The 22702-nt window shown below is 39.8% G+C and overlaps 2 protein-coding genes across 4 annotated transcripts in view; one reads left to right on the top strand and one right to left on the bottom strand.

Annotated features, from left to right (window-relative positions):
• Window positions 1–11155, top strand: part of CERT1 (ceramide transporter 1) — a 79498-nt gene extending 68343 nt beyond the window's left edge. For 2 of the 3 annotated variants that reach the window (XM_082497779.1, XM_082497778.1), the window contains 7 exons: window positions 1636–1731; window positions 2442–2574; window positions 2697–2767; window positions 4044–4172; window positions 4861–4990; window positions 6347–6483; window positions 7654–9264. In XM_082497779.1, coding sequence (XP_082353905.1) covers window positions 1636–1731; window positions 2442–2574; window positions 2697–2767; window positions 4044–4172; window positions 4861–4990; window positions 6347–6474 — 687 coding nt within the window. In that variant the 3' untranslated portion in view covers window positions 6475–6483; window positions 7654–9264. Of the gene's footprint in view, window positions 1–1635; window positions 1732–2441; window positions 2575–2696; window positions 2768–4043; window positions 4173–4860; window positions 4991–6346; window positions 6484–7653; window positions 9265–10948 lie in introns of those variants that run through there. The other variant, XR_014270209.1, reaches the window with a different exon arrangement.
• Window positions 11156–12920: 1765 nt separating this feature from the next.
• Window positions 12921–14801, bottom strand: MED18 (mediator complex subunit 18). The gene is made up of 2 exons (XM_082497291.1): window positions 14709–14801; window positions 12921–14460 (listed from the first exon to the last, which is right to left on the bottom strand). Exons 1-2 carry the CDS (start codon window positions 14779–14781, stop codon window positions 13907–13909), a joined length of 627 nt encoding a protein of 208 aa, XP_082353417.1. The 5' UTR covers window positions 14782–14801; the 3' UTR covers window positions 12921–13906.
• Between the last annotated feature and the right edge of the window lie 7901 nt (window positions 14802–22702).

Here is a 22702-nt window from a genome sequence, read left to right as displayed (position 1 = left end):
GAAGCGTGACCCGGAGCTAGTAAACCGAATATTTAAATAGCCCGCATTCTTACCTGGTTTGGATTGTATTGACATTGTTTCACTGGGGGGAAAAAAACATAAAAATAGAAGACTCTTGTAGGAAACCTGCTAGTAAATGGCCAGAAAAGTTGGCATCTCTAAAAGCAGAAACACGAATCTTGTGGGTGTGTTTAGTTCATTATAACTCAAAAACAAAACAAACAAAGAAAACCCCAAATGCTGGGCTGATAACTTTTCTTTTTGTAGAGAAGTCTATAGTGAGAATAAGATAAACTAGAATTTCCATCCAAAGGATTTTATTTTGTTATTGTGCTTTAAGGATTTTGACTTGATTCAAATACGTTTTTTCTTGGTGTTAAGTGCATTGCCCATGGAGTACATAGTACAAAGTTACTACTTGAAATTAAAATCATTAAATATTCTTTAATTTTGCTTTCTACTTTTTGTACTACTTGCTCAAATATGTTTTATATGTTATTTTATATACACACTAGGTTTCATGTTTTTCTAAGTTGTGCAGAACCACTTATGAGTTCAGGTCATTAATCTTGTGATTGTGCATTGCATAGACTAATCTTTGTGTTGGTCAATTAACTAACCTTTGTTTGTAGTGCTTTTCCTTATGAGGGAAAAAATTATTTCTAGTTATTCAGGAAAATAGTGTCAATCACAGACTTATTTGTTGTGACAAGTTTTAGCAGTCACCTCTCTTCTGGGTGGAAAAAGTTATTAAAGTGTTTCCAGTACTTGTAAACATTACACAGCAATGGATACTTTATATTTTTGCTTCTGTTTTTATCTGGGGGAGAGTGGGGTTTGGAAAGGGTTGGGGAACCAAAGAAACAGAATAATATTGTAGACTTAAAGTAAAAATCCGTTTCCTGTTTCCATTTCCCAGCACCCATTTTCCTGCACATTATAAAAAAAATGAGGTATTCGCATAGCTTGATAAAAATGTATCAAATACTTGGCCTTCAAGGAAAGCACAGAACTTTCTAGCTAAATAACTTAAATTACTATTTTATAATAGTAGAGTCTCTATCATCATAACTTTTTTGAATGTGTTTCTTCTCTTTTTTTTTTCTAGCTGGCAACTGTGTAAAGATGCTAATGAAACAGAATATGCATGCTTTTCTGATGACTGGTTCCTTCACTGCCCTTCCAATATGACTTTTCATATGCAATCACTTTTTTAGAGCTTCTTTGTCTTCCTCCCTATCCCCCCACCTTTGTTCAGCTTTTTAAATGCTCTTCAGGAAATATCTTGTAGTGCATTGTAATTCTATTTAGAGATACCTGAAGTAAGTTCCTATATGCTGAAATAAAACTGTCTTATGTAGAAATAGTGAGCTTTGACAGTTTAGAGGTGCAAAGGAAGGATAGGAAGTACCCATAAAGAATAAAGTTGGAAGTTGAATCGAGATTTTGGCTTCTGTTTCTGAAAGCCAGAAGTATCTGCTTATTCTTAACTTGTAATAGAAAGCTCTGTTGTCCAAATTCAGCTTCTGTACAGGATACACAAGTATGGACTTGTGACTTCCAATATGTACAATCTCTGTCCAAGAAGATGGAAGGAATTAGTTAAAAATGTATTTATTTTGTTTTCCTTTGAAGGTGGAAGAGATGGTACAAAACCATATGACATATTCCTTGCAAGATGTAGGAGGAGATGCCAATTGGCAGCTAGTGGTAGAAGAAGGAGAAATGAAGGTAAATGTTTGGGGGTTGTTTAATTGATATAAGATGATATGCTGTGAAGACAGATACTTTTGGTCTGGTGGACTTGGCAGTGTTAGGTTTACAGTTGGACTGGATGATCTTAAGGGTCTTCACCAATTTAAATAATTCTATGATTCTCTGGGAATACTATCACTGAGCAAGTTATGCTATTAAAAATTCTCTCTGAGAATAGCATTGTTTAAGTTAGGACTGAAGTCCACAAGAGCTGTAGCTTCTAATATATTTATTCATACAAAATCCTGTGTAATTCTTGGAATAGCTTTGTCTTTACAGATTCCTTTCTTATTCTCTCCTACTTAAAACTTGGTATCAAAATGATATGTAAATTTAATGTATGAAAACGTTATAGAGTAGCAAGTGTTACTGTGTTGGCTGCTTTACTGTGCTTGTGTGCATCCTCGTGCATAACGATAAATAAAGTAGCTTAATCACTTTTTGGATTAGAGATTCTTAAAATACTGGTATTTTAATGTGAATTGCCATGTAAGAGTTTCTGGCTTGGTAGTTATCAGAGAACACTGGCATATTACTCATGTGTTGGTCTTCTAGGTAAGTGTTTTGTTTTGGTTCTTTTTTTTTTTTTTAAAAAAAAAACCAAACTGCTGACACTTTAAACAATTAAAACACGAACAGTTTTGACAATTTCTGTTCTCCATTTCTTTCTTTGTATTTGGCTATAGGTATACAGAAGAGAGGTGGAAGAGAATGGAATAGTCTTAGATCCTTTGAAAGCAACCCACGCTGTTAAAGGGGTAACAGGGCATGAAGTCTGCCACTACTTCTGGAATGTTGATGTTCGTAATGACTGGGAAAGTAAGGAATTGGTTCTTAAGCTTTGCGTCGTTATCAGCAAATATACTGTTTGTAACACTGATTTAATAATATCTGTGCTTGTTTACTGATGGATTTTTTTTTTCCCCTCCCTCCTCTTTTAGCAACAATTGAAAATTTCCATGTTGTGGAAAATTTAGCTGATAATGCAATCATCATTTACCAGACACATAAGGTAATAATACTTCAGCCGTATGTGTACCTTACTGATACAGTCTGGGGCATATGTGTTCTAATCATATTCTGAATACTTCAATGACTTAACAACTTAAAATACTGTTCAAAACAACACTTCAGAACAAGTTCTGTATTAAACTGCAACTTTGTCAATTTATCAAACTTGTCTTGATAGCATAATTGGTTGCGCCTGTGTCTGATAGAGCTTGTAATAATGAGTGAGGACTGTTTTTAATCTTGAAATATGTCACTGCCAGCAAGGCAGGAGTCATCTAAAGCAAACTGAAGCAATAAATCAACACTGACTACAAGGAACAGTTTTCTGTATCATGTGTTTTGTTGCAATAATGCAAGCTATTGTTGACCACCGTTAGTTGACATACGGATTTGCATTATGAGGTGGCATAATTGCTGGTACAGTATTTGGTTTTGTAACTTCATTTTCTCCCATGCCCCAACAAATTCTGTAAATTTACTAAAATGTTCATTTGAATTATAAACAAATAACTAACTTAGAGGTTCAAAAAATGGAAATGAAGTGTACGGATTCATCTTTAGTCTTACATTATTCCATGTATTAGTATATTCAAATATTAAACCAAATATTTTTCTTTGACAATTTTACCAGTAATGCAGTTACCTTAAAAATTCTGTAACAGAGGGCTCAAGATTTTGAGTAAGAAAGTTGTGTAAACTGTATAGTGTTGTGGTAAAAGCTAGAATTTTTTTCACTATTGAGTGTCAGGAAAATGGCTTTTGTATATTTTCATATTTCATCATTTTGCTTCTGAAACTTTGTCTTAGATAATATCAGTTTACTATGTCTTACTGAAGTAGTAGCTTTTTGAAATATTTGTTTTAAATATTTTTGTCTCTGGAGACATAAGTAACTGTTGGTACATCTTTATACTTAATTGCTAGTTTAATTCATAACTTAGAAGCATTAACTAAAATGTAAACTCCAGGTTGAGGGAACAGGAGGGGAACTGCCTCTTCCTGTTTGTCTACTGAAAAAGGCACGGAAGTGTGGATTTCTGCATTTCAAAGGCCTTAAACGTTTGCCTTAATTTTTTTTAAATGAACCATAGCCATGTAACCTGATATGCATCTGTACACCCTTTCAGTTTTGAAAATGACATTACTAACTTGAAGAAACTTTTACTTAAATAACATGACTGACCTGGTTTGCCTTGCTTGTTTTTTTCTTCATCTAAGGATAGTAAGTACTTAATTTGCAAAACTGGAAAAGCTTATATTCAGGTGTTTCTCTGCAGAGGGTGTGGCCAGCTTCTCAAAGGGATGTGCTGTATTTGTCTGCCATCAGAAAGATACCAGCATTCAGTGAAAATGATCCTGAAACATGGATTGTGTGCAATTTCTCTGTGGAACATGACAGTGCTCCTGTAAGTATTATTGTCGTTCTATCAAGTTCTGCTTTTAAGATAACATTTTTCTATTATGTGGTAATTCACATGCAATACTAGTGTGAGGGAGGTGGGGTGTTCTGCAAAAATACAGTTTATTTAAATGAGGTGACACAATGACCTGATAAAGGCATTCTGAGCCAAAAGCTTTCTTGCCTTACCTCAACAGTTGGCAGATCTAAGGTACTGCAGCAGAATGGAAGTAAAATTTCTGGAGATGTGAAATCATTTTTAAGAATTGATGTTATTTTTTTATGGAATCAAATCAATAACTCTTCAGTATTGTCAGATATAGGAATAGGCTTGTATAATTGTAGGTATGGAATCTGTTAAACCTCTGTCTTAACCATTCTGCCTTGGTTCTGTCAGATAGTAGCAATGATTGTTTTCTTTGGAATAGTTCTCTGCTAATTGCTATGCCATAGACTGCTTTACAAGGGAAAAGTTCCTAACTGATATTTGTGAATGCTGATACATTATTCTTCAAATGTTTCTTTACTTATTTGTCACAATGATTGGAGTAATTTGCTTGTAATATGTATTAAGCAAGCAGAAACCTGAGATTCAGGCATTTTAGTTTAACCCTTTCCCCGTTCACCATGTACACTTCATTTCACTCACATTTAGTTTAGTTTGAGGCTTACAAATGTTTCATTTTTTTTGGCAGCTGAACAACCGCTGTGTCCGTGCCAAAATAAATATTGCTATGATTTGTCAGACATTAGTAAGCCCACCAGAGGGGAACAAGGAAATAAGCAGGGACAACATCCTATGCAAGATTACATATGTAGCTAATGGTAAGTCTAAAATTTTTCAGTATGATATTTATGATGTATGCTAATTCTAGGGAGCTGAATACTGGAAGAAAAGCTGTTAAATTTATATATAGCATCATACTTGTGGTCTTCATATTCAGAAAGACTTGAATTAATGTGCTACATGAATCAGTGAATGGAATCATTCATTCTGTGGCACTCGGAGAGGAATAAACGTAGCTCAGTCCTAAGTACAGAACCTTGGGATGAAGGAGGGTGGGCAGAAGAAATGTGTGCAACTGGGATGACTTGGCCTAGCTTTTAGTTTCAGTAATAGTATGTGTTTTTCATGTACTGCTGGTTTGTTTGTTTGGGTTTTTTTTCCCCAATTTGGGCTGCAAAGCTTCTGATAGTAAAGATATAGTTCTTACCCTCAGTGTTAAGGAGGAGCAAATACATTTTGTATGAGGATGTTTGCAAGCTGTATTAGCTAGTCTAGTTTTTTTTAATTTCTTAACTGATAGAATCCTTTGCATTGACTGAAAAGTTATCAAAGCTAAATATATTGTTACTGTACCCAGTATTTAGCAGTGTATTGTAGTATTGGAGCTACATACTTATTAGCTCCTCTCCTGCAGCTACAAAGCACTTCCAGAGTAGTTCACCTGCTTATTACTTTTAACCACCTATTGCATGGCTTACTAAACAGTCAAAGTCCGAAAAATTGGTTCGGTAAATCTCTGCCATATAGTATGGAGTGATGTAATTTGTATTAAATCCTGTACAAATAATACTCTATGGTGTCAAACTACGGGGTAAGCTGCTTTGTTTCCTATTTAGAAGTTTCCCAATTACTTAAAAAAATACATTTTCACTGATAAATTCTCAACTGTGATTATATGGGAATTGGCAGTATTTGCAGCAAAATACTTGCCCTATGAATTGAAGCATATTTTAGAATCAGCTTGAATTTTGTTTAAAGTGCTTTAAAAATAATTTGTAAGTCATGGCTATGTAGAAATTCTACAGACAAATGCTGCAGTTATTGAAAAGTTAAGACTGACTTCTCTTTTATTTGAGATAAGAAGTAACTTGAGTCTCTTTCTGTTGTTTCTTGCAAGTTCTTAGTATCATCTTCCATTTGGGCATTCCCCAAAGGCTGGCAACACATCATGTTTAATGTCTTCTAAATAGTGACATCATAGAACTGGACTGAGCTTGAGTATTCAGAACAGAAAGTGCTACAATACAAGCTGTAAGGGAATAAAAAAAAATCTGCTGATCGTTTTTCTTTTCTGCTACTTCAGAAAGAGCTGCAGGAACAACAAACTTAATTTTCTCTTCCAAACTTTAGCAGATTTGCTGTATTTCAATGTCTGTCTTCCTGTCTACTTCTAGTGAACCCAGGAGGATGGGCACCGGCATCAGTGTTACGGGCAGTGGCAAAAAGAGAATATCCAAAGTTCTTGAAGCGTTTTACATCATATGTACAAGAGAAAACAGCAGGAAAGCCTATTTTATTCTAGTATTAGCAGGTATACATTAATTTCTTTCATTCTTGATTCACTGTTGTAAATTAAAGGCAAAACAGACGTATGCAATCTAGAAATGTCTTACGATGATTAGCATGAATTCAGTGCTAGTTTTAATACATGTATGCAATATACTTTTTTAAAAAAATGTGTAATTCGTGTGTATTATTATCATGAAAAATAAGGGCTGCATAGTTATCAAGTATTAGTTTTTGTAACCTTTTACTAGTTTTATCTTGCAAGTTTTTGTGTACATGTCTAACTTACGTAGAAGCGCCAAAGGATGAAGTGGTGTTATTTCTCACCTGTCAGGCATTTTACACTTGTTCTGAAAGAATACATACTGAAGTTTTTCTAGAGCCTCATGAGGTTTTGATATCTTAAATTCTACTTATAATTGTGTATTTCATAGAACGTTATGATGGTTAACGTAATCTTTTTATATTGACAGAATAGTTTTGATCTAGGATTTTTATTAATGGAACTCTTCTGACAGACTAGTGTCAGTTACTCAAGCATTTAAAAGGCTGTGACTTAAATTTTTAGCCTTTCTGATGAGCCTAAGAAACAAAAGGGATTTACAGATGCTTTCTGAAATGAATGGATGTGTTTTAATGTTACAGGTTATTGGGCTAATCTAAAATTATTTTAACATTTAAATGATTATGTGACATTAGAAGAGGATTTCTTGGTCATCTTTGGGCCTGCCTGAATCTGTCAAACATAAGCCTTAGTGCTAAGTAAGGATCTGCTTAATTTTTGTTAGTGTAGACTCTTGCTATGTACTTCTTCACGTATAACTGTAGTGTCAAACTATCAAATTCCATTTGCTAGTTATAGTATTACAACATGATCTGAAAATGAGTTTTTGTCACTTTTTCTATGCATGACATAGGCTACCTCTATTTTGAGGTTCTGTTATTACTTCAGACTCCAAAAATCTTACTCATTTGATCCTTCTGTAACAGGTAGCCCTGTAATGACTCACATTTTTAATTGTATATTGTTAGAGAACTAGTGTAGGTGAACCATTAAAAACACAGCTGTCATGAGCCAACAGTTCAAACATGATTGCAGCAGTGCTGATACTATTTAAGGTATTTAGCAAGTTCTTGTTTTCCTATTAGTATTCAAAATTTTCAGTGCTGTATTTTTATCTTTGCTTACCTGCAGTGATCGGAACAAGACTGGGTGAACATTCCACGTTGGAGAAGTGACCATGCATAGAGTGCTCCATGCTGGAACGAAGGATCTACAGTCTTTTTATGGCCCAAGTTCTAGGCTTTGTATACTGAAGTGACGAAGCGTTGCCACACCGTGAGGTTGAATATTTAACACTAGATCTCTCCTGCTAACTTTTCTTGCTGAATCAGTGTGTAACTATAAATACATGTATTGATAACATGTATATGGCTCCATTTTTATTTGCTTGCTTCAGAAGAGGAAGAATGTGTACAATTGAATCACCAACGTGGGTTACTGCTTTAGTTTTAAACAAGTTGGAGAATTTCACTGTTGGCCTTCCTAAGATATTCACACAGTTTTTGTGCATGTTTAAAAAGCACAAAAGACAAATGCACATATAGCATACTGTATGTGCTTTATATGCACAAAAATCTATGTGGTATTTTGGGGATGGGGAAGGACTTCAGTAAAGCCTAGGTGACTTATTGGCAGGTTTTGTTTTGCTTTGTATAATCATAGTTCATTGCTGCTGGTTTCTATAATGAATCATCTTGTTACATAAAATGTCAGTTAATAACTGAGGGCTGTCAATATCCTTATGACTTTGCCTTTTCTATTGTCTTACTCTTATGACGATCTTTGGTTCTGAAGGAGTAAGAGTGTGAAAAGCTTTATTTTTTTTCCAGATATCTTTATATTTCTATTGTATTTTTTAGTTATGTAATATGTGCTACAGAATTTTTGTTATTAAACATGATCCAGAAATACCTAGGAAGATTCTGTATGAGAGGGCAAGAGACTGCCTGAAAGCCAGAAGTCATCTGTCCATGCTGTATGTGGACTGCTTTCTTGCATGATATCTAGGGCTTTCCCAAAGCTGTGAGAAGGTACACTATAATATATATTGAAGTAATTTGGACTACATAAGACAACATTCCCAGTCTAGAATGAAGATGAGTACGTTATTTTCAGATACTGCATGTGTTTTCCTCATCTGAATAAAGCCATGCTATGAGGTTCATGTACAAAATGATTTGCCTCTTGATCAAAAACCTACCAGAGCTGTATGGATGCATAGTTCTTATTGGAAAGTTCCCTTTAGTTGCTTTGAAAATTTAAGTGTCTGATATTTGCCTGCCTTTGATTCTGGAGGTGCATTAGGGGAGGACTGTGGTAGACTGGTACTGACTCTGAGGTCTTTTGTTCATGTCCCATAGTTGGAAATTCTTCAGAGACTGCTTGGTGTTTCACTAACCTGTGTTTCTCAAGAAAAAAGTTTCAGATTTTTTTTTTTCCAAAAGAAAGCTGAAAATCTTATTTCATATAGTATGGTAGGTGCCTGAAAATAAATATAATATAGTAACTTAATGAAGATTTGGTAAATGATTAAATGTGATCTGCACAGTGTTGAAAAATTTTCTGTTCATCTTCTCTCCAGAGATGAAATCGTACATAACACGTGATTACACATGCATGCAGATTTCATGCTCCATAACTCTTCCCTTTTTATTTGCCTTTCTCTAATGGTGTGCATGGACTATGCCTTATTACAGAGTTATTCTGTTAATTAGAATATGTAGAAAAGTGCCTATATGGTAATGCTAGTAAGGCAAATAAGATGAAAATTTGTACACGTTTACTGTATCACCAGTGAGCATTTTATATAGCGATGTTTAAAAACAACAACAAAATCGTATACCTCAAATGCATTTCATCTTTCTACAATCAACCAAGCAATGGTTCATTCCACCATAGCCACTGATGGGAACTTTAAAAAAAAAAAAAAAATCCAAAATATGAAGAGTTTAATTTCTTATTTGCCATTTCTGGTAATTGTTGGAACACAGGTGAGTTTATTAATTTAATTGGATAGCTTTATTTTACAAAGGTATGGAAAGTTTACAAAGCAGTATATAAACTTATATCATTAGTTGCATTTGCACTAAATGTGATGTACTTTTGCGATTTATCCTGTAAATAAAATTACACTACAGATACTATTTGTAAAGAATACATTTTACTTTTAGATAAAGGCACTGGTACTTCACTACAGCTAGCCCTGCCCAATCAGAGTTGTAAGAGGCTTCTTAAAGAATATGGAAGGAGTTGTAAGATTGAGAAAATGGTATTAATTGACCTCTTTAAAAACAAATGGAAAAAAGGCAGTTCCCCGTAGGCCTCTCAGATTGTCTGTGTGACAGCAGCCATTAGATCCTTTCTTGTGGAAGGGATCTTGCTTTTATGGTTTTATAAAATTTGCCCTGTCTCGAGAGCCCATCCCTCTTTTCAGTCACTGCCATGTATCTGTGCACTCTGAGTTCACTTCTTCCTGTTAATGGATCAGTAGTATTTATACAGCTGTGGTGGTCTTTGCAGAAGCAGCTCCTGACTCTAGAATGGATGTTTTTATAAGCTGAACCAATTTGAAGGGATGAGACTGCAGCAGTCTTCTCCATTAGATATCATTCTCTGAATATCTGTGTCTGTCTGGAGAATTTGGATGCTGCCAAACTAGATTTGAAGGAAATGACTTGATAGAACTTGTTTTGAGAATGGGGATGAGATGGTCATTGTTATCCTGTCTGAGAACCTGAACATCTTACTTCAACAAATTTATCTGTGAAAAATGTGATGCACTTTGGAAAAAAAATAATTACCTTTTACTTAATTGGGCTGAGCTGGCTTGTATGAAGTTGTGCAGATTCTCTTTAATCAGATTGTCCACCTGTATTTTTGTCAAGTTGTACAGATAATGCTGTATTTGAATTACCACTGTTCATCTACAGACTTAAAACATGAATCATATTTTTGAGTACCTTGAGTGTGTAGAGTGTAACTGTTCTATAATAGCTTTATGATCCTAATGATAAGTTTTAAAAATTAAAAGAAGTTGGCTCTTCCATGTTACAATCACAAATTTAAAACCAGTATTTAAAAGTGAGAAGTATTAAAAATTATGAAGAAAAATCCTGGTTTGTAGTTATTTTTATCTTTCAGTGTTTTGGAGAAACTTACTTAAAACATTTTACCTTTTAATCAATTTTTAGATCATGAGTAAAGTTATATATAATATTATAATGTAGGGAAGACATTTAACAGGAAAGCAGTTTGCTCATATTACTGAGGTTACTGAGATGAAAACTTGAATGCTGCATTAGTTTATATATCAAAAGGCTCATTTTGTGCTAGCGTATCAGAGGCATGTTAAAAGATGTTCCTGTACAGTATAGTCTTAATATAGAGCACTTCCAAAGTATTTCAGCTCCTGTCTTTGTTGGTACAGAATTAACAGCGTTATGGAAGTTTCCATGGGAAGAACAGAGATCCAGAACTGAGGAACGCCCAAAAGTATGAAGAATTTTCAAGAACTGAGATGAGCTTTTGTAGAGCAAGCTTTCTTAATAGCAGTAATAGCTGGTGCCTAATGGATCAATAACAATCCTACCTTTATTTGTTATGCAGGGATTTCTACTTTTTTCTACTTGGTAATCAATAAAGTTGTAGAAACCTTACAAGTATGCAAGAGTGGAGGAACAGTTTGAAATAACAGAAGGCATTACTTGCACAGAAAGAAAATTTACCTTAAGCTCAGCTGCATCAGGCCTCGGGTAATATATTGCAACAAATAGAGCCCTGAGGTAAGCCCTGCCCTTGAAGAGTTGCAGCTATTTTAGCTGCCAAAAAGAAATCCCCCAAAATAAAATAAAAAGAATACCGTCACATTCTTGGTCCTGTAAGTTAAGCGTGTAACTTAAAAAATACATACTTTCCAGTAGGAGGGGTTGAGCTTTTCTGTAGCTCTCTGTTGTAACTACAATAAAATTTGACCCTAGATATAATAAATGATAATTAGGGTGATGCCATGCAATTTACTGGTGTGTAATACTAATAGCATTGCTGTCATCTTAGATTTTATAGCTGGACACTAAGTTTCATAGGAGGATAAAAGTGGATTTCATTAGATAAAAGAAAGGGATAAACTTTGAGCACTGGGTGCCTGCAAGTGTCCATTTCTCTTCAGCTGTAACCATCGATGCAGTAAGCTTTTTTTCTCAGCATGCCTGCTTTTGTGCGTAGACTACAGCTAGAATAAGGAAGGCTGGTAGCATGGATTGCTCCAGTTTTTAAGGTTTAAACTAATTCTCCTTAAAAAACTTTTAAAGTATAATTTTTATTTTGGGGGAACTTAAACCAAGCAATAGTCAGACCTATTATCATCTCAAGTGTATAAACTTCACTTCAATAATGAACTTTCCAGTCTCCTTTTGCTTGAGCTGGTCTGCCTGAAATTCCATGTGGGATTTACCTCTGTGTCACCATCACATCAACACTCTGATTTGTTTGCCCCTCCAGCTGCTAATTTACCTTCCAAATTCCTTTCAAGATGTAATGGGAAGGACCTGCTGTTTTCTGTGTGCCCTTGTACTACAAGTGCTCCCCTTTGAAAAGCTGGCATGCAATGTTCTCCTTCTCTGATCCATTGGACTTCTTTCTAAAATTTCCTGTCACAAGAGTCAAGCCATGGATCATAGAAGTCTGTGGCAAGCAATTCCTAACCAGTGTTACAGTGGCAGGATATGACAACAGCCCTGAGGATTCCCACCCGCTGGGGTGGGACTGCAGCTGAATCGCAGAGCAACCCAGCAAGTTCAGCTCCCGGGTACAGGCAGAGCTCTGGAACCTACCCCTCACCTCCAGCAAGTTACGCCCGGTACCAGTATGCTACAGAATTCCAGACTGGGAAGCCCAGGATGGTGTGCTGTATCATGAGGATGAGTCATGCCTGAGTATGAACAAAAGAATTGTAGGTGCGTCCATACCCCTCAAGATTTTTCCAGTCTAGTTCATGAGCAGTCACACAGGTCACCTCATCGTTTGCACCCTGTTGGAAACCGTTGCTACATATTCAACATAATGGCATCCTCCAGCCCCTGTCAAGTCCTTGATTGTTCCCATGCTCCATACATAAAACCTGCATCAGTGGAACACTTGAGACACTCTGTGAGTGCTAATCCAGTTCTCATGGCTTATCTTGTCCAAAATCCAGTGTTGAAAATGTATCTGTTAACTTAAAAGATTTTTTTGAAGTTTTTTGTGGGAGCGGTCTTTACCTTTAGTTGTTACACAGACAGCTGTGTGGTGCTAAAGGGCGGCAGTGTCTGACAGAGGACAGTACATTTTGGTAATGGGTAAAGTGACTGCCTTCTATAAAGAACTTGACACATTTAAATAAGCTTCTGTATCTTTGTTGTTTTTCCCAACCTTTTTTTGTTTGAGCTGTATTTGAAAACTACTAACCTAATACAAATATTATTGAAATATAGGGATGGTAACAAACCATCCTACAAAGAGAGGTGCTAAACAACATCATTCAACATCAACATCAACTAGTTCAATGAGCAGCTGTATGATGCTCTTAATTGTTTAATGTATCAATTTTCAATATTGCTGTAAGGTGTGAGAAATCTAATAATAAAAGAACCCGTGCACTTTACTGCTTTCTCATTAATTAAGACTGCCATACCCAACTTCAGTGAAAAAGATGGAACAGCACTACAAGATTTGAAAACCTCTCGCAATTGTAATATTGGTAAATTGTTTTCCAATTCTAATTTGTTATATCAGGAACAGATATCGGAAATAGTTTCACTATGAAGTATCTTGTGTCCTTGCTATTCCTGTTGCATATGCTATTACTTTACTGTTCTCTTGTAGGTAGGATTATGCACTTGCTTTTTTATACTGTGTAGTTCCTGGGTTTATGCTTGGTTGAACACCACCCCCTGCATTAAAGGATATTGGCTTCATGTATTACCAAAAAGAAAAATTTTGGATAACTAGGTAGGAAACACAAATGCTGCTTTGAAAAAGGAAAAAAAAAAAAAAAAAAAAAAAAAAGCAGCACTGGGATGTGCGTACACAGAAGGGTGAATTCCAGTAAGTCTGATGTTCTTGGATTATTAGGCAACATGCTTTCTAACAGATATGTCCCCAACAGGAGACAGAAAACTACCACTATTAGTATTTACTGATGTTTTGAATGGCCTTAATTTAAAGTGTCCACTTTAGTTCACATCCACAAGTGAAGGAAAAAATACTCAGTAATTGTAACTGACAAAACCGATACATAGTCCTTTATTCCCTTCTCCCTGTTTTCATTTGCCCTCAAAAGGCCTTTTGAGAAAAACACCGTCTTTGGGAACACTAACAAAACCAATGCCTCCAGTGCCCAGCTTTTCAACTACATTAGCCTTTTGGGGTCGATTTTTTCGAGGTGCACTAGGGGCTTCAATTGTTCAGCGAAGTTCCTCATGTCATCAGAGACAACGTCCTGTCCTGCTGGTGCCACCACGTTGAGCTCCACCAGGTAGGAGAGGGACAGCGGCTCAATGCTCTCTGTGTTTCCTGGCATTAGGATGCGGAAGATCTTGTACACCACGATCTTCATGATGCCCTTGCGGAACACATGCCCTTTGGCCACAAACTCATGGTCCATGCGGAAGCCCATCTCCACCAGAAAGTCCGTTAGGTTGTCCGACGTGGCAATGTCCACGCAGTTGCGCACCAGCGCGTGGCGGTTCTTGTCGCCTATCTCCGGCTGGCCCAGGTAGCGCAGGTGCCAGGGCATCCCGCTTTTGTCCATGGACCGCCGGGCCCGCAGCACGAAGGGGCTGGCCTGCTGCCCCTTCAGCAGGAACACCATCTCGTGATCCAGAAAGGTCTCGGGCTCCATGTTGTCGCACAGGCCGCGCAGGCGGTGCAGCAGGCTCTCCAGGCTCTGGTCCAAAACGCTTCCTGCAGCGGGGGGACACAGCGTCTCGGTCACCCCCTCCCTCCTTCCCCCCGTGTCTGAGCGGGGCTTTCTCCACAGCGTGTGGCCATCGCCCGCCCGTGGCAGCCTCGCGCCCCCCTCACACCCAGGTCCCCGGGGGTCGCCCCCTCGGCCGAGGAGGCGGCGGCGGCAGGCAGGCAGGCCCCGCGGCCCGCCCGGCGCTATCCTGGGCGGCGGGAGGGAGCTGCCCGCCGCCCCGCCCGACGCTTACCTTGGAGCAGGTACTCCATCATGTTGATGGTGCCGCCCGTGACGGGCATCATGGTAACTGGGGGCGCCTCCATGGTGCGGGCCGCGCCGCGCGGAGCGGAGCCTAAGCAGGGTTGAGGGCAGGCGGCGGAGGGAGCGGCGGGAAGGCGGTGCGGATTGGAGCTGGGGGGGGGCGGCGTGCGGCAGCGCCGCCTGGCGGCCTGGCGGTGCATCTGGGGCCCGGCGCGCTGAGGCGCGGAGGCGGGGGGGCGGGGGGCGGCGGCGAGCGGCCCTCCCGGCGGGGCTCCGCCCTGTCCGGACCTTGGGGATGCCTCACCTCAGCGCCGGCGGCCGGCAGCGGCGGAGCTGTGGGCAGAGGCCGGGGCAGCAGGAGCAGCCCCCTCCCCCCCCTCCCCCCCCCGCCTTTATCTGTACCCGCAGCGCAGTGCTTCCCCCCCTCCGGCTTCCCGCGCAGTGAAAGGTGAGCGCGTAAAATTTTGAGGAAAATCTTGGCCAGAAGTGTCCCGGTTTGCCCCGTGTCGGTGGGCTGCGGTAGGAGAAGGCCCAGCAGCCGAGGGGTCGGGGCGCCAGGAGGGGTCGGGCTGATGTTGGGGCACCTGCGGCGACGGGGGTGACCGAGTTGTTGCCGGGGGGTGGCATGGGAGCGATACCCGGGTTTGGGAAGGCAGAGATCCCGCCTGTCGGGTGTCTCATCCGGACACCGCACGAGTTGTGCCCTTCTTGCTAGGCAGAAAAGCCTCCGTTTTGAAAAAGTAGCAGAAATGCGCAGTGTGTATCAGTTAAATTAATTCCAGCAGATCCCAAACGTAGAGTTATAAATTTGATTTTTTTTCCTAGCTGTTTTTATAACAAGCCGCCATGCTGCACGGAAAGTAAACTGTCTTTCCTTTTATCAGTGTCTATGCACCGTGGTGGAGTCCCCCTGCCTCCTCCAAGCAAACTACGTAAATATTAGCACAAGGCCAAACACCTGCAAATAACAAATGGCGTAAGCGTACTCTTCCGGGGCAGTAATAGTTTCAGCCCTGGTACATCAGAGCTAGCTTGGGGCACAGCCGCGGGGCTGAACTGGGGTGGCTGCAGGGGCACGGAGCGATCCAGGAGGGACCTGACTGTTGCTGAACTGCCGCAGTGTGTATGTGTGGACATACTTCCCTGGTTGCGGGTAAAAGGCCTGTGTCGAAATAAAGGAAGAAAACAGTCAACAAAACATTTGGGTAATGGTTTAAAAACTTCTAAGTTTGCTTCTAAGAGCAAAAATAAAAGGCTTTCTCTCATATACAGATCAGCTTTAGTTAATGTGGTCATAACACAGTTAGAATGAAAGGATATATAGAGAGAAAGATAGCTAAAAAAAGTAAAAATGAGTCAAAAATGCACTTTAGTGTTTTGCAAGGGATAGTTTCTGAGGTTCACTTCTTTCTGCGGTGATACAGATTATGTCTTCTGCCTCACCAAGGTAACGTTACTGCAAAGGCCTAAAAAACCCTAAGATGTCTACTTTTCTGTTTTGAAATGCAATTTTTTTTTTTCATTTCCCAGTTGCAGCTACTTGAGGTAGTTCTGCCCTGTAGCCTGAGGAGCTATGCAATAGTGCAATGCAGAAAAAAAACGTTACCCCAAACTGGGCAGCCCCCTTGTAGGACTGTACAAAATAGGTAAGCAAAAGTGGCTTCCTCACACACACAAAGCATCTCCAAATCCCTTGACCAGTCATAAAGACAGAGACAACACAACTTCTGCAGCTGCTGAGCTGCTTGTCACCTTGGGCTTGGAGGCCCTATAGTGCACCTCCATACCTTAAAGGTATCTTAAAAAGAACCTTTTTCTGCAGTTGTTGAAGATAAAATGCAGCAGATGATACAAAAGACAGTTGGTCAGACAGATGGAGGAGGTGGAGAGAAACAGAGATAGAAACGGAGGGTAAACACATTATTCCCAGCCACCTACCTAAGTTCTGTTCAACTCCCTTTAAACCCCTTCTTAAATACCTGGCTATGTCAGAAACGAGATGCCCGTGCAAGGCCAGGCCTTTATCTCAGCTCTGTATCACAGTATTTCAAGTGCACAGAGCAGAGCCCTCCCTGCAGAGCTCCTGCAGGGAAACATCTGGTGAAATGTGCAATCCAGCCCTGGTCACACATTGAAATAGCACAAACTGGAGGGAGGCTCAGTTAGAGATAAACTGGATGCAGAGTTTTTTGCTTCCTTGTTACTAAAACTTGGTGCTATTTTTAACTCTCATCTCACAGAGTTTGGGTCTGAATCCCCATTTTGTCACCTTGGTCAATCAAAATTGCTTTCAGACTAAATGTACAGCACTCTCCATTCACTGGTGGTGAATTAAGAGCAAAAAGCCTTCCACCCCACAAATCTGTGTGTGAACTTGTTGAAATTAATTACTCCATTCAGTTATACAATAGGCAATTTATATAAGGAGTTCCTTGCATATTTGCGTTTTTAAAAGTTGTTGACAGAATTTCCATGCTCGGATTACTCATTAAGTGATTTTCTGTCTTAGCAGATAACTTAAGGATGCTGGGTTGTTCTTAGCCATTTCACCACAACCAATGATTTGTCAATAGCTGAGGGACTGTCTTAAATAAAGGGACTACATGGGCTTACAGCATAAAGACAGAGAGAGAAGACAGCACACATCAGGTAACTGATGACTTGCTTTCACCCTTAGTATAATACCCATTATGATTTATTCCTCTCTACCTCGCAAAGCAGGAACATTTTTCAAATGAGAGAGTTTGATGACTGGGCCAGCCTGGTGGCTTCCAGACTTGGCCTCATTCCTAAACTCATATTACCAAAGCAAAAACTAAAGTTGTGTGTAGTTTTCTATGCTATGTAACTGTGTCCCATGGATTTTAAATAACCAGTTTAGGGTGCTTTGTTAAATATTAAAAGAAGCTGCTGTGAGAACATTTCTTTAGTGAGAGTCCAACTCTTTAGACTTAGCCAGAAACAATTTTCACTTGGGAAAGCAAAGATTATTCCTGAAAAAGTGCAATTCTGTTTAGCCAGGAAGTCTGCCAACACTAGTGTCTCTCTGTGTGCCTGATAGACCTGCCCATTTTTTCCAGTATGAAGCACTCTTTTAGAGCCAATATTCCCAAAAGTTGAGCTAATTTTACCTCTTTTAATGTCATTAAACTGGGCCAGTTCACACGGACCTGTGCCAGCTCTCAGAAGGGGAATGAGCTGGACTGCTGTATGTACTGTTACACTAGTACTTGGCTTGTTTCAAGTACCTTTTTTAAAAAGGTTTTATCCATGGCAGCATAGTTATACCCATGCACAGTGTACAAAGGAGGCTTGATTGGGTGTGGGCTACGGGCAAAACACTGATCAAGCAACCAGTGCTGGGCAAAAGAAGGTAGCAACATTGCCCACTTGTTTTGAGGGTGGGTGAAGTAAGGTTTTCAGGGCAAGTTTACACTGCAGCTGCCTCCTTGGAATACCACTTGTCTGAGATTGTGGATTGATGATGATGCCACCTATGGCAGATGTACTGTAGGATTGCCTTCCATTTGTTCTTCGAGATGAGTGTTTCATTACAGGGGAAGTGGGAAGCAATTTGGCAAACCCCGTTGGGGTACCAGGTGGAGAGCTAGAAGATACAGACCTATGTGACTAATCTTGCTCTGAGCTTGATGATAGACTTGCCAAAGTCTGGTCTTTCACCCAGTAGTCCGAGGAGACACTGGTCATTGGCATAATTTTTATGGCATGGTTATTTCATCCTGGTGTTCTACCTTATAAAAATGGACTGACCTTGTGCAATTATTCTCCAGAAGAATAAAGTAGGTAAGGAAGAAGTTCTTTATGATGGCGGTGGCGAGGCACTGGAACAGGTTGCCCAGAGATGACATGGATGCCCCATGACTGGAAATGTTCAAGATCAGGTTAGATGGGGCTTTGAGCAACCTGATCTAATGAAAGATGTCCTTGCCCATGGCAGGGAGGTTGGACTAGAAGGTATTTAAAGGTCCCTTCCAATGCAAACCATTCTGAGATTCTCAGAGCTGGTCTTTATGCGGCTGTTGTGGATCTCAGCAGATATTGGTGCCAAGATTTAGATTTTCTGGTTTGTATAGGCTCTGGCTGGGATGGAATTAATTGTCTTCATACCAGCCTGTGCAGGGCTATGTTTTGGATTTGTGACTTGATGACACACCAGTGTTTTGGCTATTGCTGAGAAGGGTTTGCCAGCCTCAGGGTTTTCTTTTTGTGCTTCTCTCTCCCCTGCGCCCCCCACATTGGGAGGGGACACAGCCAGGACAGGTGACCCCAACTGACCGCAGGGATATGACCACAATATATGGCGTTGTGTCCAGCACTAAAAGCTCAGGGAAAGAATGAGAAAGAGGGGACATTTGTGGCTACAGCATTTGTCTTCCCAGGTAACAGTTAGTGTACTGAGGCCCTGCTGGCTGCGGGGAAGTAGTGAATAAATTCCTTATTTTGCTTTGCATGTGGAGCTTCACTTTCCCTAATAAACAGTCTTTATCTCAATCCACGAGTTTTCTCACTTTACCCTTCTGATTCTCTACCCCATCCTGCTAGGGTGGGGTGAGCAAGCAGCTGGGTCAACCCACCATGTTTATCTGAATGGCCTGAGTCTTAGTGGGAATGCTGCTGGGTTCTGTAATTGGGGAAAAAACAATGAAAGCCAGGGCTAAAGCCCCTGGTGTCCCCCTAGGTAGATTAAGAAGCAAACTAAACATAAACCAGTGGTAAAGATGGGACACTAGGTAATTTTGCATTGTGTAATAGACTACATAAGACCTAGAGTGCTGTAAAGGTAAGGTCAGCTTCAGAAGCAGGCCTCCTCCCAGAGGCTAGTATGCCAAGGTGAGCCTGGGGCCAGCGGTGGTCTCCAGGCACAAAGACAAGGTACAGAATTGTCAGTGTTGGGAGTGTCAATGGATGCACAGCACTGTAATTGCCTTCCATTCGAGGCAAGATGCCTCTGCCAGGAATACAAGCTTCCCCCGAGGCCAGAGAGGATCTGTGCATCAGAGAGCCTGTTGCTGTAACAAGGACACCGCCTGAAGCCCAAACCATCATCTCCTTCTTTCAGCAGGTGTCACTATGCAGGGCAAACCTCCCCTAATGAAAGTCAAAGGGAGAGAGGTAGGAGGACACAACCTCAAAAACGGTAAGCTATGTGCCAAAAGAGGTGGAGATGATGATGTATCTTAAAAGCACTCTGAGCAGTAAAGAGCTCTTGCTCCACCCCAAAAGGCAGCTGAAAGGTCTGGGAGGATGGACCATCTCCCGCAGCTTTTCTCAGAGCTGTATTCACCTTATGAGCAGTGCTCTGTGTAGACACACCAGGAGCCCAGATATACTTGAATGCTCCAATGAGAAAGCAAGTGGGCTCTCAGCTGTGCTCTCTTCTGGGAAGCACTGTGCCTGCTCAGCAGCGCCTGTGCAGGGGCCCTTGCTGGCACATCGTGTCCCATCACCACAGGAGCATCCACTACAGACTTCCAGTATCACAGCTACGTTCAGCAAGAGTGTGGTTTGTATCCCCACATTCTGTGAGCAGAAGCTGCTCCTCCTGTCAGGAAGATTAGGTACGGCAACGTCACTGATAACGTCTTACTCTGGCTGAGAGAAATCAAAGTGGACAACAATCATGTAATTAGAGACAGCTGCAGAACTTCCAAGCCTCACAGCTCTGCAACTTTTATGTCAGACAGCAGGGAGGGGACTGGTGTGTAGCAGGGGTAAAGTAAATTCAGGACACAGAAGAAAAGACTATTTTTACTATTTTTATTTTTTCTCGGGTTTTAAAATATTTGGAAAACTGTATCAATTGTAGTAGTAGAGAAGTTAAGTTGCAGCAGCTTTAGAAACTTGATTATAGACAGCTGGCTTGGTTTTGCCAAGGCCTCAAACCAGTCAAGACTGTGTCTTGTACTGAAGCAATCTTGCTACACAAAATTTTCAGTGTGTGTGCAGCAAAAATGAGAGCCCTTCAGTTCCCTGAACATTCTAACACATATGAAATGGTAACCTCTGCTTCTCTTATAAAACCTGTAGATCTGAGGACACTGAAAAAGAATGCAGACTGCTGTGTATGTCGAATTGTAGACTGATGGACATGGGAGTTGGACTACAGGTGAGGAAAAGAGGGGCGGTGGCAGAAATTTTTGATAGGTTTCCAGGCTCTGTAGCTTAACCACTTTACTGTTAACATGCACTATGGTTATTAAAAGCTCTGATAAGAATTTCAAATAGTTCTTGATGTGGTACTGATGGGTTCTTTTCTAGCTTAACCTGGTATTTTGATAAAATTACATTTTCCTGTTGAAAGCAGTTTTTAAAATTGAGTAGCAATTTAACAGATTAAAAAGCACCTTTGAAACACTGCTTTTGGTGGACATGTGAGAAACTGCCACAACTATAATCAACAGTCTTCTGGAAGACAGGAGGAATGCCCAAAGCAGAAGGCATTGCGAATGCTGTGGTGAATTAGCTCTCCCACTTGGACACTGCGTAATTCAGATTTGAGCAGAATGACTACAGGCTTCTGCAAACCAGGTTGAGAAGTCCCACTGTCACAGCCCCACTGTGTTTAGTACTGTGTGCCAGTCATATTTTCCTTAACCCTCTTATTGTATTGTTGTCTAATAAGGTATGTCACTAAGTCATGAAGTAAGCTTCAAATATCACAATTAAGCCAATATGTTTTCCATTGTTTTACTGAAACTTAAAAAGTAGTTCTGTACCAAAATGTACACAATTTAGTATTCATACAAAATGTTAATTCTGCAAGACAGAATGTCAGTTAAATCCACCAAAATGAACACTGAACCACCATTTATTGCCAGAACAGTGTTACTTTAAATAAGATCACCAAATGAACATAGAAACAAAGTAGTTCCACCTTTCCTTAAATAAAATGGTAGCTATTAGCAACAATACTGCAGGAAGATAAACATTCATGGTATTTACATGCTATCATAACATATCTAGCATGTAATATGTCTTCATGCTTGCACATTAGCTTTATGAGCTCATTACAATATTAATGTGTGATGTGCTACAAAACAACCCATCATGATTTATATCAAATTTGCACATTAGAAGAGCACCTCTGCTAGTCACCCCTTTAAGAATGCTGCTGCATTCCTGTAAGAAACCCAGTCCAATCCACTGACTCCCTCTCCCCCCCAAAAAAACAAACCAAAACAAAAAAACCCAAACCAAACAACAACAACAAAAAAAACCAACATCAAGGATATTAACAATTTTCCTCCTGTGATTAACTAGGCAGGGCAATGCATTGAGCAATATTGCCAAAGGTGAATCAAACCAGAATGCACCTGGGTTTTCTGTATTACATTAAGAACACCTGAGACTGCTTCACTGGTCCAAGTACAGTATTTTAATACAAAAACTGCTTCTAGCAATAACATGTCATTTCACTGAATTCCCTTAAGTAGTACTTTTCATTGAAAAAAGGATAAGAGTTCTTCTTAAAATAAATACTCCCCCCTCAAAAAGAAAGTTTAAATGGAAATAAAACATAAAAAACCCTAGTGTTAAAGAACAGTGTGATTTTCTGGCTTCATTTTATCTCAGCTTAAGCAGTGGATACACACCTATCCTGGGGAGTAAGTGTCAAACACTTTAAAAAAATAAAATAATAATTAGGAATATAAAAAACACACTGTACCTTAAAAGACATCTTTTAAAAGAAGTGTAAACATCTGTTCTTGACTCCTGTTGTTTGAATGCACTCCCATCAAAATAAGTTTGAGAACCTGCATTTGCTTAAATTACTAACCTGGTAACTGGAGTTACCAGTTTCAAAATCTATTTTTTTGGCTCAACAAAAGAACAAAACAGTTGAAGACACTGTTTTTCCCTACTTCAGTACAGGTTCTATTTAACAGTTCAGAATTTTATAGGTCACAAGTTTTCTGTAAAGGAATGACCTAAATTGTGGAGTTAGAACATTGATTGCTGCTT

This window comes from Vanellus vanellus (genome assembly GCF_965231255.1).
Source record: "Vanellus vanellus genome assembly, chromosome: Z".
NCBI classification, from domain to species: domain Eukaryota; kingdom Metazoa; phylum Chordata; class Aves; order Charadriiformes; family Charadriidae; genus Vanellus; species Vanellus vanellus.
This window is presented reverse-complemented; position numbering and strand designations above follow the sequence as displayed.